General features: G+C 44.9%; 1 protein-coding gene across 6 annotated transcripts in view; it reads left to right on the top strand.

Moving 5' to 3' along the window:
• LIMA1 (LIM domain and actin binding 1) overlaps positions 1-3380 on the top strand; it is a 70376-nt gene extending 66996 nt beyond the window's left edge. For all 6 annotated transcript variants that reach the window (XM_053375095.1, XM_053375097.1, XM_053375096.1 and 3 more), the window contains one exon: positions 1052-3380. In XM_053375095.1, the coding sequence (XP_053231070.1) occupies positions 1052-2054 (1003 nt within the window). In that variant the 3' untranslated portion in view covers positions 2055-3380. The remainder of the gene's footprint in view (positions 1-1051) is intronic.
• The last annotated feature ends 9370 nt before the right edge of the window (positions 3381-12750 follow it).

The raw sequence follows: 12750 nt of genomic DNA, 5'->3' as shown, positions 1-12750 counted from the left end.
TTCTGATTCTTCCGGTCATTTTAGCCATTTCTGCATAATCCATCCACTTGATCTGCCATTCTTCTCTGGTGGACAAAAGCACACTTAACAGCACCAGAGACAAAAGCACACTTATAGCAGCTCCTAAAGAACAGCTTCTATCTGTGGGCTGTTAGGCTGCTGAATGAAAAGACAACAACAGGGCAACTGACTTTTGGGTTTGGTGGGTGTTCGTCAGTAAACGAGGGGAATAATAATAATAATAATAATAATAATAATAATAATAATAATTTATTATTTATACCCCGCCCATCTGGCTGAGTTTCCCCAGCCACTCTGGGCGGCCCCCAATCAAATGTTAAAAACAGTACAGCATTAAATATTAAAAACTTCCCTAAACAGGGCTGCCTTCAGATGTCTTTTAAAGATAGGATAGCTGCTTATTTCCTTCACATCTGAAGGGTGGGCGCCACTACCGAGAAGGCCCTCTGTCTGGTTCCCTGTAACCTCACTTCTCGCAATGAGGGAACTGCCAGAAAGCCCTCAGCGCTGGATCTCAGTATCCGGGCTGAACGATGGGGGTGGAGACTAAGAGAGCTGAGTGGGGGGTGCTTGTGTAATCTCACTATATACAAGTCGTACAAGTGACAATAAAGTATTTCAGTTCAATATTTCAATTCAACCAGATGCCTGTGGCAGGCCTGAAAGCAGGATCTGAGTGCGAGAGCACTCTTTGCACCCGTGGCTCCCAGCAACTTGTACCTGCAGAGCTGCTGAATTAGTACATTCTGAGATGGTTATTATTTCTTCTCTCTTTTTTTTTAATAAAAATTTATTAGATTTTCCACAATAATAACAAAAACCACAAAGCAGAGTGACACACAAAAATAGGAGGGAAAAGAAAAATTCATCAATAAATGAAAGAAGAAAAACAATAAACAGATAAACAATAACAACAAACTTAATTCTTTACAAATCCAACCTTTTAAACATCTTGGTTGACTTGGTTATTATTTCTTCACTTGCAAGATACTGAAAGTGCTAATAATTGTGTGTTTCCCCCCTTGTACAGCATTGGAACATATGCATCTCTGCATGGGAACGTTTACTGCAAGCCGCATTTTAACCAGCTCTTCAAGGCCAAAGGCAACTACGACGAAGGCTTTGGGCATAAGCCACACAAGGAGCTGTGGGCAAGCAAAACGGAGAGCGAAGAATCCCAGGAGAAACCCGCCAGCGTTGGAAACGCTGAGGAAGGCCCCCAGAGTCCCGGCGTGGAAGATGCCCCGATTGCAAAAGTTGGGATTCTGGCAGCCACCATGGAAGCAAAAGCCGCCGGTTTGCTTGAGAAGGAAGAGAGGCCGGCGGAAACCAAGAAGCTGAAGATTGCTTGGCCGCCTCCTCCCGAACAAGGCAGCCAAGGAAGTGTTTTGGAAGAAGGCATCAAGGTGCTGAAGCCCAAGTGGCCCCCGGAAGATGAAATCGCTAAGCCGGATCATCAGGAAGACGTGGACCAAGACCTTAAAAAGCTGCGACGGTCGTCGTCGCTGAAAGAAAGGAGCCGTCCGTTTACAGTCGCTGCCTCATTTAGAACCATATCTGTAAAGAGCAATAGAACTGAAAACGCGTCTCCTCCCAAGGCTGAAAGGAGCACGGTCAGACAAACGGAGGAACCGGCACCGGAATTTGCGGTGGAAAGCAAGCCAGAGGGAAAGAGCAACGCGGTTGATCCACACCTGGGCAAGGGGGATAAAGAGCTGGATGGGGGGAAAGGAGAAGAAGCGGGTGGCGAAGAGATCTTGGTTGAAAACGGGCAGAGGAGTGGCGACACGGATGAGGAAGAAGAAGAAAATGCGGCAGGAGAGCCAGCCTCGCTGGAGAAGGAAGCGCCATTTCATACGCCCCCTAAGCATTCTGTCTTGAATTCAACCGCTGTAAAAGAATTATCCGCTAGCCCCAATCGCAAATCCCAAGACGTTGGTTTTTTTGAAGGTGAAGACCTTGAAGAATTGACTGTGGAGGAGCAGATCAAGCGGAACAGATACTACGGCGAAGAGGAAGAAGACGAGGAATAAATGGGACACTCTTTCACTAAAGAACTTAACTGCAGGGTGCTGGGCCTTAAAATTGGTGTGTTTAGCATTTGGGGTTTTTTTTGTTTTCTTCCTAGAGCGGCTTCCCTTGGTGAAAGAGATACCATGCTGCAGGCTGATGCATAAGGGAACCATAAAGACTTGCTCAGATTTGAATTTTATAGGAAAGCTTGTTGGGAACCTGCGAGAATTTTAACCAAATTTGTGAAAACGGATAGTATGCATAAAATTGTTGTGGGAAAAGCTGCCACAATTGAGCAAAAAACCCACACACAACCCTGTACATTTCTGAATTCTGCTCTGTAACCTGGTCAGCTTAAATGCCATCTTTATTCTCCTCTGCTTCTGGTAGTTTTCGGCCATTTTTTGCAGGATGTCACTATATTCCCCAAAGGCGAGCTTGACGGAGAATGGGGCTTTCTGAGATACAGGACTATTACCACTTAACTATGTTACTGCAGTGCTTAGGGACCAGTTTTGAAGGGCACTTGGGGAATCGTTTAAATGGCAATGACTGCACTTTAATAATGTATGTGTAAAGGCACAATAGATACATTTTTGAATAGTGAAAACACTGTCTCTTCTAGATAATGACAGTATCTGAAATAAAAGTCAACAGCATGGTTTTAGGGGGAAGCTGTGTTTACTTGGCAGCCACCAGGAGAGAACTGTCTTTGCATTAGGCTCTCTTTGTATATGACTTGTTGTGCATTAGGGTCCAGGTGAATCTCGAATCAGCTGGCTGGCCAGTGAAAAAGAGGATCTGTCTCATACCTGGGCTTAGAAGCACAGCATTTTAATCTACTGGAGCAATGCTAAGGGAAGGATTTTGTAGAGGGCAAAGCTTCTGTCTGCAGGGCATTGCTACTTTCATTCCATGTTTGTCTTTCTGAATAATGTTTTCTACTTGAAAATTTGCTTCTCCTTTTTTCTGAAAACTGTGTACGTTTTAAGCAATTCTACGTGTACCCAAACTGCCAGGTGTAAGAGTCCACATGAAAGATACTGCACGCAAAAATCTCCGCGATGACAAAATAGATGAAACAGTGGGAATTTCTTGGGTCTGATTCCTAGCATTGTGCTTTTAGTGCTTTTCGACTTGACTGCATGGTATTTTATAAATCATAGTATTTTGAGATGGGGTTAAAAGGGTTTTACCTAAACAGTTTTTAATCTTTTTGTAATGTATTCACTGAGATTAGCTCTAACTATATTTTAGAGTTGTAAAATATTCTGCTTTCTTACCAATCTTGCTAAGTATGAAACATTTTTATTCAATAAAGGCTCTGGTCATTTTTATTGTTGGAAGTTTCTAATCCAGACTTTTCTTTGCCATGAGACGGTCAGGAAGGCGAGAGAAGACCGCTGAGAAGATTTTAGTACCTAGCTTAAAACCAGTGGCGCTGTGGGTTAACCTCAGCGCCTAGGACTTGCCGATCGAAAGGTCGGCGGTTCGAATCCCCGCGGTGGGGTGCGCTCCCGTTGCTCGGTCCCAGTGCCTGCCAACCTAGCAGTTCGAAAGCACCCTCGGGTGCAAGTAGATAAATAGGGGCCGCTTACTAGCGGGAAGGTAAACGGCGTTTCCGTGTGCGGCTCTGGCTCACCAGAGTAGCTTCATCACACTGGCAACGTGACGCGGAAGTGTCTGCGGACAGCGCTGGCTCCCGGCCTCTAGAGTGAGATGAGCGCACAACCCTAGAGTCTGTCAAGACTGACCCGTACGGGCAGGGGTACCTTTACCTTTACCTTTTAAAACCAGTAGGTGGCACTGTTGTGCTTGTAATATGGTAAAGAGATAAGATGTCCTGTGTGCTTCTGAGTTTTGTAGAACATGAGATGTACCTGTTCGAAAAGTGTCACGGAAGACAACAGACATATGAGCAAACATCCATGACCATTTTCGTCTAGTGTGTTTGGTTCCAGTTATTTTGCTAGATGGGGTTTCAAAATTAACAGATATTGTCCCCATTAAAATATTCACAAACGAACACTATCCCTTCTCTAATAGCAACCATATATCAATAACATTGGGGGGGGGGGTATGTGCATTGGGGATGTAAAATTCTAATCACAATGGCTTCAAGTGAGTTAGGGAGGGTTATTTCTACCACACCGAACCTGAGCACATCGTCTGGGTGCTAAATTTGCATTGTCAGAATTGATTTGATAATGAATTGGGGAGGTGTGGTTTGTTTAACAGCAGGGATAACGGCCACTTGTGCCAGATGGCGACAGAAGGAATTAATTCTGGAATGTGACTTAAATGCCAGTTGCTAGAGAAATGTCAAGGCTTGTAGGCACAACCATGTCTGAACTCTCCATCTGAACAGCTCTCGAGCTAATATATAAGGAGGTCACAGGGGTTACCCAGTGATTAAATGCATTTGTGTTTTAAAAAAAATGGGAATAAAGCACTGGTAAAACAGAGCACTCTGTTAAATGTATGCTTGGTCAGCTGTTTATTGGGGGTGGGGAACGTGCTGCTCCAGCATTAAACAGATTTAGCCTTTTGAGGCACGATGGGAGTTCTTCTGACTTCTCTCTTTATTCTAAATCCAACCCAAGTTACTAAAGTCTTCTATAAAACCCTAAGAACGGGTTGGAATTAAATCCTGGAATTACAGTGCTGGCAACAGGTCAACTCAACACATATTGTACTGCTTCTCACACGGATACCCATTCTTGACCTCATCTGTGCTATGACCAAAGCTAATACCTTTTTAACACCCACGTAAGTGCAAAAACAGGGACTTTATGTGTGCGCACACGCACACACAGTGTTTCCCTCAGCAGAACAAAATCACACATGAAATAATTCTGTTGTGTGCAAAATGCAAGCACCTCAAAGTTCTTCCATTTGATTATGCTAACTAAACATTTTTTTCCTAAAGCTTTTTATATGCCGCAGCTGGCTCTTGGTTCATGCCACAACTTAAGAAGGATGTTGACAAGCTGGAATGTGTGCAGAGGAGGGCAACCAAGACGATCAAGAGTCTGGAAACCAAGCTATAAGAGCAGGCATAAGCAAACTCAGCCCTCCAGATGTTTTGGGACTACAACTCCCATCATCCCTGACCACTGTTCCTGTTAGCTAGGGATGATGGGAGTCGTAGTCCCAAAACATCTGGAGGGCCGAGTTTGCCTATGCCTGTATAAGAAGAACGGTTAAAGGAGCTTATTTAGCCTGGAAGAGAGGAGACTGAGAGGAGCTATGATAGCCATCTTCAAATATCTAAGGGCTGTCACCTGAAAGATGGAGCAGCTTGTGCGCTCCTGCTCTGGAAGGTAGGGCTAAACATCAGGAAAAACCTTCTGACAGTAAGAGCTGTTCAGCAGTGGAACAGGCTGCCACAAGAGGTTGTGGACTCTCCTTCCCTGAAGGTTTGTAAGCAGAGGTTGGATGGCCATCAGTCATGGATGCTTTAGTTGAGATTCCTGCATTGCTGAGGGTTGAATCAGAGGTCTCTTCCAACTCTGATTCTATTTCCTCTTAAAAGATTCCACTTGCTGAATTTCCTCTTGAATCATGGAAATTCTAAACACCTGGCACTATGCTTAGATTTAATAAGTTATAGTTTAGTTATGGGCCTGTTGTACAAGCAAACTAGATGAACTCTTCCGGACAACATATCAACTTTTAAAAAGGGCTTCTTCCAAGCCTAATTTCAGGAGTGGAATTGGGATTCTGTGGGCACCAAGGTAAGCCTCTGCGGCCACATGCAAATGCCATATTGGCAACACAGGAGATAGCATTACGAGAATGAACTTTGCTGTTCCTGGACTCACATTCGCCTCACCTGTTTTCTTCCTGCGCCCCTGTGAGGAGTTGGGAAACTTTGGCTTCTATTCTGGAATAGCTACAGCTTTCGGTGTCATCCAAGCTCAGGTAAAACTGTTCATTATGACAATAGTTAGTGGAAACGAGCCCATTTCAAACCATAGTTTAAGAGATTTATTGGTCTCTGTGCTGAAAAGCCAGACCTGTAGGATATTTGACCTAGTTAGCTTCCTAGTTGCAGTTCTGTCAATAAAAAGAATTGACTCAATCCAATATGGTTGACAATTGTCAGCACAATTCAGAACAGTATCTGTGGTTGATACACTTGGATTAAAAGATGGAGTTGAATTTTAAATGGTAGTTGCATTTCACTTCTTTTGCAGTGTTCATCCATACAGTGGTACCTCGGGTTACATACGCTTCAGGTTACACAAATATTACCTCGGGTTAAGAACTTTGCTTCAGGATGAGAACACAAATCGTGCTCCAGTGGCGCAGGAGGCCCCATTAGCTAAAGTGGTGCTTCAGGTTAAGAACAGTTTCAGGTTAAGAACGGACCTCCGGAACAAATTAAGTACTTAACCTGAGGTAAAACTGTACTGTTGAAATGTGGAAGGTTGGATGTGATTATTTTCATCATGTTTTTGAGAAATTTGTTTTTTTGTAAAATACATGGCCTTTGGCAAAATACAATAATAAATATTTGGGTTTATTATTATTATTAATTGAATTTATATACCACCCTATACCCGGGGGTCTCAGAGTGGTTCACATAATAAAATCAAGATATAAAACCACAAAATACCTAATAAAAATAAAAACAACAACCCAATAGCCCCTCCCCCCAAAAAACACATTTTAAAAGGGCATAGGACATAAATCGGATCAACCAAAGGCCTGGTTAAAAAGGAACGTTTTTGCCTGGTGCTTAAAGGTGTATAATGAAGGCACCAGGCAAACTTCCCTGGGGAGAGCATTCCACAGCTGGGGAGCCACTGCAGAGAAGGCCCCGTTCTCATGTTGCCACCCTCTGGCCCTCTTGAGGGTTATGAAGCTGGCATATTTTCACCAGCCATAATTAACAAAATTTTGGTTTTAGATGACATGCTAAACTGCTGCTAACCTTGAATGGAACTTTCCAGTCTTGCAGGTGGGCCGAAAAATGGCAGAATGGATGAACCCGGAGTTTGACTAGGTACACCCTCATAATGCATAATCCATGGTTTAGCATGATGTCTGCACACTGTAACTCCATAATCCTTCCATGAACCCTATAAGGTAGGCAGTACTATGTAGCAGACTGTGGGGTTGGAAGCCAACAGAGTAGTTTGCCAAAGGCTACTTGCTGAGTTCACAGCTGAGTTTAGATTTGAAATGGGGACTCCCTAGTTTGCTGCTCAGCCTTTGTAACTACACTAGGGCTCAGACGAAAATTCAACGAGACTTCAAATGTTGCTGTCGGAAAAACAGAAATTGGTCTTGAGCCAACCTGGGAGGCTTCTCCACGTAGAGTGTGTTAACAGAAACTGGAGTATGTAATTCCCGATTGCTACTCCCAGATGTAGGAGGATGATCTAAATACAGTGGTGCCTCGCAAGACGAACGCCTCGCAAAACGAAAAACTCGCAAGACGAAAGAGTTTTCTGTTTTGGAGGTGCTTCGCAAAACGAATTGCCCTATGGGCTTGCTTCGCAAGAAGAAAGCCCATAGGGAAATCTCCGCCGGCCTTCAGAAGAGGTCCTGGACCTCTTCTGAAGGCCGGCGGGGGGCAAAAGTCTTTGCTCCCCCCGCCTGCCTTCCCGGGACAGCGGAGACTTCTCCGCTGTCCCAGGCGATCTGAAAATGCTGGTGGACGGCAGCGAACGCTGCGCTGCCGCCCGCCAGCATTTTAAAAGCCCCGGGACAGCAGAGACTTCTCTGCTGTCCCGGGGCGATCTGAAAATGCTGGCGGGCGGCAGCGAAAGGTTCGCTGCCGCCCGCCAGCATTTTAAAAGCCCCCGGGACAGCGGAGAAGTCTCCGCTGTCCTGGGGGCTTTTAAAATGCTGGCAGTCGGGAGGAAAGCCCTCCTGTCCCCGGAGCTTGCGGGGTGGGAGGTGGGGAGAAGGGCTTTTCTTCCCACCGCCAGCCTTCAGAACAGCCTTCTGATGGCTGGCGGTGGGAAGAAAAGCCCTTGTCCCCCCCCCCCAGCCTTCAGAAGAGGTCGGGGGACAGACTGTCCCCGGACCTGGTCTGAAGGCGGTTTCCATAGGAACGCATTGATTGATTTTCAATGCATTCCTATGGGAAACCGTGCTTCGCAAGACGAAAAACTCGCAAGAAGAAAAAACTGGCGGAATGAATTAATTTCGTCTTGCGAGGCACCACTGTAGTTGAAGCAAACAACCACAAGTAGAAGCTGCCACTGTATGTTAGCAGCATACCTGTGGCTATTGCAGAACGAAGTTGTCCATTTTTGCTGGTGGCTATGCCGCATGACTGAGTTGGCGGAGAGCAAAAATTCTACCAGGTTAAAAGCAGTCATCTTGGGTGTGTGGGAAAAGGGTGGGCCTGTTGTCACCTTGATGGCATTTTCTATTTCTGTTCTGGTTCTTCCTGATTTGGAATGTAGCATTTATATGATGGAATGTAGCGCAATGGATCACTTTAAATTTCCATTCTGACTCTCTTGACACTTTTAAGAGTGGACCTCTTCCTATGCATAATGGGGCGGGGAGAAAACAAAATGGCATGTGGTATCCTTGCTCCCATTCATTACAGCAGAGGTTTTCAACTTTTTTGACCAACTACAGTGGTACCTCGGGTTACAGATGCTTCAGGTTACAGACGCTTCAGGTTACAGACTCCGCTAACCCAGAAATAGTACCTCGGGTTAAGAACTTTGCTTCAGGATGAGAACAGAAATCGTGTGGCGGCAGCGGGAGGCCCCATTAGCTAAAGTGGTACCTCAGGTTAAGAACAGTTTCAGGTTAAGAACGGACCTCCAGAATGAATTAAGTTCTTAACCCGAGGTACCACTGTACAACATTTAGAAGACATCTGAAGGCAGCCCTGTACGGGGAAGATTTTATAAAAATGTTTAATGTTTTTATATATGCTGGAAGCCGCCCAGAGTGGCTGGGACAAGCCAGTCAGCTGGGCAGGATATAATAATAGTAATAGTAATAATAATAGTAATAATAATAATAATAATAATAATAATAATAATAATAATAATAATAAAAATAAAAATAAAAATAAAAAATAATACTGTATTGGCCCAAATATAAGCCGCACCCGAATATAAGCCCCACCTTTAAAATTCAAGGGGAAAAAAATAAAAAAGACAATACCCGAATATAAGCTGCTCCCTTAAAATTCCGCAGGCACTCACAGCTGTTCTGTTTTACTGCATGTAAAGGTGTGTAAAGGAGATAAATATGCAGTGGCACCTCGGGTTACAGACGCTTCAGGTTACAGACGCTTCAGGTTACAGACTCTGCTAACCCAGAAATAGTACTTCGGTTAAGAACTTTGCTTCAGGATGGGAACAGAAATCGTGCGGCAGTGGCGTGGCGGCAGCGGGAGGCCCCATTAGCTAAAGTGGTGCTTCAGGTTAAGAACAGTTTCAGGTTAAGAACGGACCTCCAGAATGAATTAAGTTCTTAACCTGAGGTACCAGTATACATTCTTTCTGAGGCACCGCTGTGGGGTTCAGGATCCCAGTTATGTCACCCCTTGCCTGCAGAGCTGGCAGCCTCTCACCCTTTCTCAAACAACTTCCCTTGTGGAGTATTCCCTCAGCCTCCTCTCCTCTTCCATCTTCCTGGGAGTCTGCCCCCCCCCCGGGTCTCTGAGCTGCCCCACCCTGCCCCAAAGAGAAGTGCCTCCTCATACTGTCCCACAGGGGCCTGGGAAGAGGATGCCCCCAGGCTAAGTGGCCCAACAGAGCCTGGCCAAAGGTGAAATTAAGGCCAGCACCTTATCTTGGGTGGCAGCAGTGGGTGCTGCTGGGCCTGCACAGCGGAAAAGCTCACCTGGGCATTCATCGCTGGGCACTCGGCTCCCAGGCAGGCCTTGCACACAGCAAGCACAAGAAAGGTGCCTGCCTGGCTTCCCAGTTGTCCATCCATTCCCAACAGCAAGGGCTGGCAGACTGACTGGCTAGGCTTCCTCGCCCATTTGCTTGCTTACTCCAAGGTTCCTGGCAACCAGCACCCCCTGGCCAGCCCCAGAGGCACCATTTGCCTGGGGAACTTGTAGCCAGGGCTGTTGCAACTAACAGCTGTGCAAGCCTTTGGGAGGCAGAGACGCAAGAGGGCATCAGAGCAGGGAGGGAAGGAAAAGGGGTAGAGGCCTATGTTGCCCACGGTACCCCTGACCATCATTCAAGGCACCCCAGGGTGCCATGGCACACTGGTTGAAAACTATATGTTCAGCTGAATAGTTCAGGTAGCACACAGACAACTCCGCACAGAGTCGTAACCAGAAACCCTTGTTTCCCAGGGTTTTGAGTGCTGCTTAGCAATTGTGGTTAAAATCATATGATTTCAGCTGCTAGGTCACTGCCTGATCTAAAGTGGGTCACAGCCGAAGTGCTACCACCATACAAATATGTTTTTTATAAATAAGATCTGGGACCCCAAATGCACATGCAAGATTAATGCTGGGTCCTGGGTCTAAAAAGGTTGAAAGCTGCAAGTTCAAATAAGGCCCTGCTGGTCTTTTTCACTTTAACGTTAATACTTTCCTACTCCCTTCTTTCTAAACAAGTAGCTCTTGGATTTTAAACAAATACAGATACAAGAACTATTAAATATTTACCCAGTAGTACATTCAGTGCTGTTTGTTCTATCCGTTGACTTTAGGCATAAGCTTACACATTCAGTGTTCAAACCTATTACTTAACATAACCTCTCCACTAAAAAGATGGAGTGGTTGGTATAACAAGGTCTTGATTTGGGCCATTAACAAAGTTAAAGGTAGCTCTGGGCAATATTGCAATTAATTGTCTGAAACTCGTATGACTGTCATACCACATACCACTCTGGCTCATACAGGGAGCAGTACGGAGTAGGGCTGGACAATTTCAGACATTGCGATCTATCAGTACATCACGATATTTAGCTGCTGGTGTATCACAACGTTGAAAACCAGGTATCGCTCTGTCCTAGTTAAAGTGGTCCACGTTTCTTTTTGTTCTGCCTTCAATTGTCCTCTTGTGTCTGGTGAGACGCTCAGACGTTGCTGCATCCCAGATATTATTCTCCCATGGCCTTCCAGTGTTTTTCAGTTAGGTTCTTCCATGCTGAGCGACCATTAACTGTGCTGCAGATAATAAAGAAGCCTGCTAATTATCTGCGGTGCAAGGTGGAGCCCAAGACTTTGTCGAAAAATAGGGCTTGTCGTACTTGCTGTGGAAGCTGCTTTCCCTGTGGGAAGTGGGTGGGTCAGATCGCAAAATGCTTTCCCAGTCCTTGAACTGTTGTGTGTCTGGAAGCCACCTACTAGGCAACCTAAGGCTTGTGGGCCGGATGTGGCCAAATCTCCTTCTCAATCTGGCCCACGGACGGTCCGGGAATCAGCGTGTTTTTACATGAGTAGAATGTGTGCTTTTATTTAAAATGCATCTCTGGGTTATTTGTGAGGCAAAGGAATTCGTTCATTTTTTCTTCTTCAAAATATAGTCCGGCCCACCACATGAAAAAGGCTGCTGACCCCTGCAATCTCAGCCATCTCCTGATCAACGTTTTCCTGTTCCTTAGGAAATCTTACCTTTTCCATGCTTCTTTGCATGCTTTTTGTGTTCTTGATCTTACTCTTTTGCCTGTTTTTTCTCTCTTTCTAAGTTTGGTAATTTCTCTCAGACTTAACAGTGCAATCCTATACATGTCTACTCCATAGCTGTCAACTTTTCCCTTTTCTTTCGAGGAATCCTATTCAGAATAAGGGAATTTCCCTTTAAAAAAGGGAAACGTTGACAGCTATGGTCTACTCAGACATAGATACCATTAAGTTCAGTGGTACTCTTAGGATAAGTGGGTTTGCAGTCTTAATCTGCTGTGTTTTTTCCTGCTTTTCAGCTCACTTTGGGATTCTTTTTCTTTCCTTGAACTATTTTGCTTTACTATTTCTGATTTTCTTTTGATTTGTAAAGAACAACATTGCCGGTTTCTTCCCTTACAAAGCTTTATTTGCATTTGATATTCTTGGTCACACTGTGTGTGAGAGAAAGAGGGGTGGAGAATTGCTTTCTTTCTTTCTTACTGCATGCGTGTTAACTTGTGGGAAATCCCTCAGGGCATGTCCTGTTCTACTTACTCTGTACAGTATCTCCAGCTTCTTTGAGCATGCTTCTGGCATCAAGTTTACCCCAACACAAATTTGTATTATACTTCATGGCTTCTGGTCCATGTTGTTCTCTTCTGCTAATTTAGTTAATTTCCCTCCAAGGATCAGTATTGGGACCTGTTTTAAAGGCCTAGTCTACTTAAATGATGATCTCAGCACTTTCGGTTTATGTGAAGTCTGGAATTTAGGAAAGCCAGAGGAGCTGTCATTCTAGTTAAACTACTGAGTCAGTATTTTGGGGAACCTTCTTGTGGCTGCGTAACATGTTAGAAGACCTCTGCCAATCCCCTTGCATGGTTCTCTTGAGAATGGATGTAAAAGCGACAACAACCTGAACTCCAAGCAGTGTTTTCTTGCTGGCTGCACTTTGCACTGTTAAAATCGCCCCCCTGCACCACATGTGTGGCAAGAGCAGTTGAGGAATCCGACTTGATGTCAAAATTGGAATAAGACCTCCTTTGTTGCAATGGCATGATTTCCCCTTACGCTTTACTGCCTCCTTCCTGTGTCTCTCAAGAGATTATAATATAAACTCGGGGATGTGGGTTTGATGTTGGGAATCTGTACGTGCC

This window comes from Podarcis raffonei, chromosome 2 (assembly GCF_027172205.1).
Source record: "Podarcis raffonei isolate rPodRaf1 chromosome 2, rPodRaf1.pri, whole genome shotgun sequence".
In the NCBI taxonomy this organism is placed as follows: Eukaryota; Metazoa; Chordata; class Lepidosauria; order Squamata; family Lacertidae; genus Podarcis; species Podarcis raffonei.
This window is presented reverse-complemented; position numbering and strand designations above follow the sequence as displayed.